This window comes from Urocampus carinirostris, chromosome 19 (assembly GCF_059441175.1).
Source record: "Urocampus carinirostris isolate Australia breed hairy pipefish chromosome 19, RoL_Ucar_1.0, whole genome shotgun sequence".
Classification (NCBI taxonomy): domain Eukaryota; kingdom Metazoa; phylum Chordata; class Actinopteri; order Syngnathiformes; family Syngnathidae; genus Urocampus; species Urocampus carinirostris.
The window spans coordinates 2,776,883-2,782,882 of NC_142367.1; the positions used below are offsets into that span (position 1 = coordinate 2,776,883).

At 39.9% G+C, this 6,000-nt stretch overlaps 1 protein-coding gene across 1 annotated transcript in view; it reads left to right on the plus strand.

The window, feature by feature from the left end:
* LOC148346894 (dual specificity protein phosphatase 13B-like) overlaps positions 1-4,809 on the plus strand; it is a 28,108-nt gene extending 23,299 nt beyond the window's left edge. Inside the window, exon 4 of the mRNA XM_088324200.1 lies at positions 3,992-4,809. Coding sequence (XP_088180326.1) covers positions 3,992-4,200 — 209 coding nt within the window. The 3' untranslated portion in view covers positions 4,201-4,809. The remainder of the gene's footprint in view (positions 1-3,991) is intronic.
* The last annotated feature ends 1,191 nt before the right edge of the window (positions 4,810-6,000 follow it).

The window sequence follows — 6,000 nt, forward strand, 5'->3', positions numbered from 1 at the left end:
TTTTTATTTTTACACGTTCATGTTAGCGTAATCTTTCGTACGGAAGATTACGATAACGCGGACGTACAATTAGCCTGGGTTAGCTTTATGTTTCCGTTAAACATTCATGGTAAACATTCAGGGTGTTGGAACGGATTAAAACGATTTACATTATTTTTAATGGGAAAAATGATTTCAGTGATCGAACAAATCGGTTTTCGAACAGTGTTCTGGAACGGATTATGGTCGAGAACCGAGGTTCCACTGTATTTTGGTTAATATTTCCGGTTTTTAACCACTTGCTTGAGTTTTTCTGCATTTATTTCTATTTAAAAAAAAAATATAAATACTTATAATGAACAAAAATAAGACGCCTGTGGAATAAATTTTTCATTTACAACTATATATCCTTTTTTGGTAAAATAAGAAAAGAATGATTAAAATAAAAAGAAAAAATATATAAATGATGTGAGATTTTTATTTTATTAGATTTACTAACTATTACATACAATGGCTAACTCCCTATTGGTGTGTGAGTGTGTGTGTAAATGGGTAAGTGTGAAGCACATTGTAAAGCACTTTGGGAGGTCATTGACTTGAAAAGCGCTATAGTGGGACCTCGCTACTTCGCGCTTCGACATTCGCGGATTCAGAGCTTCGCGGGCCTAAAAAATAATAGTAATAAAATAAAATAATTTAAAAAAAATATATATATATATATATATATATATATATATATACCGTATTTTCCGCACTATAAGGCGCACCTAAAAGCCTTTATTTTTTTCAAAAGCTGACCATGCGCCTTATAATACAATGCGCCTTATTTATGGATCAACATTAAGTTTTCCAACTAACTGGCAGCCGCCGACTCGATTTTCCCCCGAACGCCAAGTAGTACGCGGTGGTTGGTGGGATTTATTTACCGGCGTTTCATTGGCTAACCAATGTGTGAATCATCAGTTGAATCGATCACTATTGGCTAAAGTTATTCGGAGGTCAAGAGGCGGATCCTTTTTATCATTTACAGACTGCCATTGGCTCAAACGGCAAACAAAGCCTGCAATTGGCCGAAAAAGATGTGTCAATCATCAGTTGAATCGATCACTATTGGCTAAAGTTATTCGGAGGTCAAGAGGCGGATCCTTTTTATAATGTACAGGCTGCCATTGGCTTAAACAGCGAAACAAAGCCTGGAATTGGCCGAAAAAGATGAATGCGTATAGCATGTGGCCGATGGCATAGAGAAAGCATTTTTTTCTATTCTGTATTTGTAAATATTGTATTCCCCTGGATTTACTACCCTCACGGATATAAGAGGACATTGCCTGCACATTATTATGAACACAATGACTTTGGTGAGCTATTCCCGGTTTTATATTGTCTTGTTTCAGACTGAACTCGATGTTTCTGTGATAAGCGGTGCAGATAATGGATGGAATGGAGTGTCTATTTTTAAATTAGACTCAATTCCAAGTGTTTATTGTCATATGCACAGTAAAGTTGCGAGCGAAAAAGAAAATAGATACGAAGGAATGGTTATCATTTCTTGAATCCCAAGACTTTAACCTTCCGAATGATGGAACGATGCATTTGAGTGACATCTTACGGACACCGCATTCGCACATGTTCTCGACACGTATTTGCGTCTTTGCAAGCTTTCGGAATGTTAAGGGGGTAATAAGTTGGACTGAACTATCTGACTGTTTTGTCCACGTTCCCATTGTAGCGCCTTATAATCCGGTGCGTCTTATATATGTCAAAAATAGGACCAAAAACTATTTTTTCAGGGTGCGCCCTATAACCCGGTGCGCCTTATAGTGCGGAAAATACGGTAATATATATTATATATATATATATATATATATGTATATATATATTTTTTTTTAAGCATTTTTGAAGGGGCGTCGCTACTTCGTGGTTCCACGTTCGTGGGTTCAGAGCTTCGTAGGCCTAAAAAATAATAATAATAGAATAAAAAAAATATATATATATATATATATATATATATATATATATATTTTTTTTTTTTTTAATTTTATTTTTTTTTAAGCATTTTTAAAGGGGCGTCGCTACTTCACAGATTTTCACTTTTCGCGGGTGGTTTTGGTCCCCATTAACCGCGATAACCGAGGTCCCACTGTATATAAATGCATACCATTTACCATATATTATTTCTAATCAGTGCTAACTTTGCAGTCACTCAAACAGTGACTGTAGCCTTCAACCAGGAGATGTCATGAGGTGGTGTCATATAATTATTTTTTGCAGGGCAGTCTTAAATAGCTTTATAAAACAAAATAAGATGTTAAAATAGTGCTCTACACTTACATGGCTCTTCATTGCCTTGCCCCTCCCTACCTCTCCGACCTTCTTCACATTGCCAACGCCATCCTGCACCCTGAGATCATCTTCCTCCCTCCATCTCACTATACCCCTCCCCGCCCCAGCTCCATGGGGAGCAGAGCTTTCAGCTGCTCTGGCCCCAGCTCTGAACTCATTGCCGCCTGACCTCCGAAATTCTGCGACCCTGTCCACCTTCAAATCCGGACTCAAAACCCACCTCTTCGGACTTGCCTATTCTTGACCATATGGCTCACACACCACCCCTTTTAACTATAATGTGTTTTATTGGCTATATTTTACTTGGTTGTTTTACTCTTTGTTTATTGTTTCCTACTAATATGTACAGCGACCTTAAGTGTCCTGAAATACAATGTATTATTATTATTATTATTATTATCATTACTAAAGATACTGTGCTATACCTAGTGAGCAGATAATGAAAATGAATAAAGAAAATAAATAGTAATCTGCTGCTATCTATTGATTTTTATCAATATTACAATTATTTGGGTGCTCACTGTAAGAAACCAAATATATTGAATGATTGTATGCTTTACCTGACAAGATACAATTGGACAATTTCCTGCGGGACACTAGGGAAGTTGAAAAGCACATATTAAACAGCAGGGGTAGGGAATCTATTGCTCACGAGTCATATCATATATGGCTCTTTTATGAGTACTTATAGCGCAGAGATAAAAGAGAACTTGTATAGTTTTATAATATATTAATTCATACAGGGCCAATCAATCCACATGCAAATGCATGTCAGTTATATAGAACAAAATTTTACAGTTTACAGTCAAGCTCTCACACCAACAGAACCTGTTGTTGATGTATATCGCTAAAGAAGCTGGTTAAGCAGTCTATGTTGATTGTTGAGACACTTTACGCTAAACCCGCAGAACAAACTTTAATCCCCCCCAAAAATTTCCCAGAAGCTCAAGCAAAGCAATTTGATTGGGTGAGTAGTAGGAATGGGCCTAGCTATTGACAGGGCTTGAACACTTTTTCTCTTTTGCCTAGCGCTGTTTGCACAAAAGGTTAATAGTTAGTATCCGCAATTGCACTTTTTTGTGATGCACCTTGTTTTAAAACCATAATTTAGGAGAGAAATGACAGTCAAAATGAGCCTCAACACTAACTGCAATAGTGAGACCAATTTTAAGTGGTGTATCTACATTGATATCGGACACAGGCTATGGCATAATTATTTCATAGATTCATAGATAGAAAGTGGTTTGGCGGTTGGTGGATTTGCTTTTATGGTTCTCTGGGTGGGCAGCACGACAGAGTAGTGGTTAGCACTTCCGCAGCACAGTTCTGAGGTCATGAGATCGAACCTTCCTGTGTGGAGTTTGCATGTTCTCCCCGTGCTTGCATGGGTTTTCCTCTGGGCACTCCGGTTTCCTCCCACATTCCAAAAACATGCATGTCAGGTTAATTGGCCAGTCCAAATTGTCCCTAGGTGTGAATGAGCGAGTGAGGTGTCTGTCTCCGTTTGCCCTGCGACTGGTGACCTTGTTTGTATAAAGGCTTCTCTGAATTTTTGAATTTGTTGATCCCGCATCTGTCTAAAATTATGTCACGGACAACTCATCCTTTAAAATCTAAAACAACTTCCATAAAAGAGATATTCTTTCTTTGTCACGTCATTTTTTTTTAGGGCGAGTACTTGTGCACTGCGCCATGGGGCTGAGCCGCTCGTCCACGTTGGTGCTGGCCTACCTGATGATCCACCAGGGGATGACACTAGCCCAGGCCATCACAGCAGTTAGCGCCAAGCGCAACATCTCGCCCAATCGCGCTTTTCTGGAGCAGCTTCGGGCCCTCGACACTCAGCTGCAGAGCACTAGAAGCAACAAGCGTTGCTAAAGTGTCCGCATCACGTGTGGTGGGTTGGGTCGGCCATAAAGCAATTTTAAAACTGAAAAAATTGTGTTATGTAGTACAGTGTTTGAGCCTGGCAAGAAAAGAATATGCATGTTTTGATGACTTTTATAACAAAGTTATAAAACAAAATAAAACAGAGTGCAAGCCGTGAGTGTTCTCCCACCAAAAGCCATATGGGAAAAAGGCATTGATTTGACAAAATGCAAAATGAAATTTACCTAGGATGGGATTTTCCTGACAAAGTTAGAAAGTCACTTGCTCACACGCGTAGGTAACACATATAACAAGTTAGTGTACTTTCTGTGGTTGTGAATGAAAAAGCACAACAAAAGGGAAAAATAAAAGAAAATGCGGCGGGTCCTAAATGCCGTATTTTGAAGTCGAGTCGAAGTTTTTGTTTTGTTTTACTCAATAATTGAACTGAGTTTTTGATTTATTTGATATGGCGCCTAGAAAGGCAGTTTCTAAACCATGTTTTTGCGGTGCCGTGGACCATGGAGCAATGATCCAGTTCAGTCACTGCAAACACTATATACATTACGTGTGCTCTGGACTGTCAGTTCAGGACCTAAGCCTCGCGATACAAGATAAGCAAGCTACTTACATCTGCAAGTCCTGCGTCCCCGGCTTATCCGCGTATGATAAGGATTCTTACGCCTCTCTGAGTAGCTCTGGAATGGTGTTCACCTACGTGGATAGCACTCCGGTGCCTTTATCCGGGTCGTCTGGGCCGTGCGGTGCCCTGAACTCTGCTGATTTGGTCTCCACTGTCTGTGAAACCGTGAAGGCCATGGTACCAACTTTGGTCCGAGAGATCATGACGCAGATGATGCCAGAAGTTGCCAGAACGTCAACTAGCCTAATGGAGGAAATGCTAGCAAAGGAGGCTAGGAAGCATAATCTCGTGGTGGTTGGAGCAAAGACACATCGAGAAAATGGTGAAGCTGTCCAGGATACCCAGCTCTTTCAGGAAGTCGCCGAAGCAGAGAAACAGGACATTCTGGAAGTTTTTCGTGATGGAAGGCTGAGGAATGATGGTAAACCCAGGATTGTGAAGATCCGATTCCGGAATACAAGATCAAGGCTGGCGTTTCTCCGTGGATTAAATCGGGTGAAAAGTACCTTTCCGACGTTGTCTTCTGGATTTGTTCGTCCAGATATGACACCAAAAGAAAGGGAACGCGACAGGGAACTACAGGACGAACTTAAGCGCCGTCGGGACGAAGGTGAAGTAAACATTATTATACGGGACGGGAAAATTATTGTCAAGCTGGGAAATGCCTAAGGTCGCCTTCGCCTTTATTGAACAGCCCCTTGATTCATCTCATTAATGCCCAATGTTTGACTTTAAAGGCAGATGACTTGGTCTCGTACATCAATTTCTACACCCCTAATATTTTGGCAATTACAGAAACTTGGTACTCCGCTGGTGACACAGGGCCAACTATAGAGAAATATCAGACCATTAAAACTGACCGTAAAAATGCCCAACATGGAGGAGTTTTGCTCATGGTTTCTCATGGTATAACTGTGTTTTCTGTCACTAATTATCAATTCAATAGAATTGAGTTATTGAGATGTGATATTCTTATTTCTGGGGTGAAGCTGAGAATAGTGCTTGTATATCGCTCTGGTCTGAGCTCTTTTCAGGCCAACGTCGCTATGTTCGAACATCTGAATTCTATTTTTGATACTAAATTGCAAATTCTACTTATGGGTGATTTTAACTTTCCTGACCTTCACCACAGTTTTCTTCAAAATTCTGATACTAATCTAACTTCA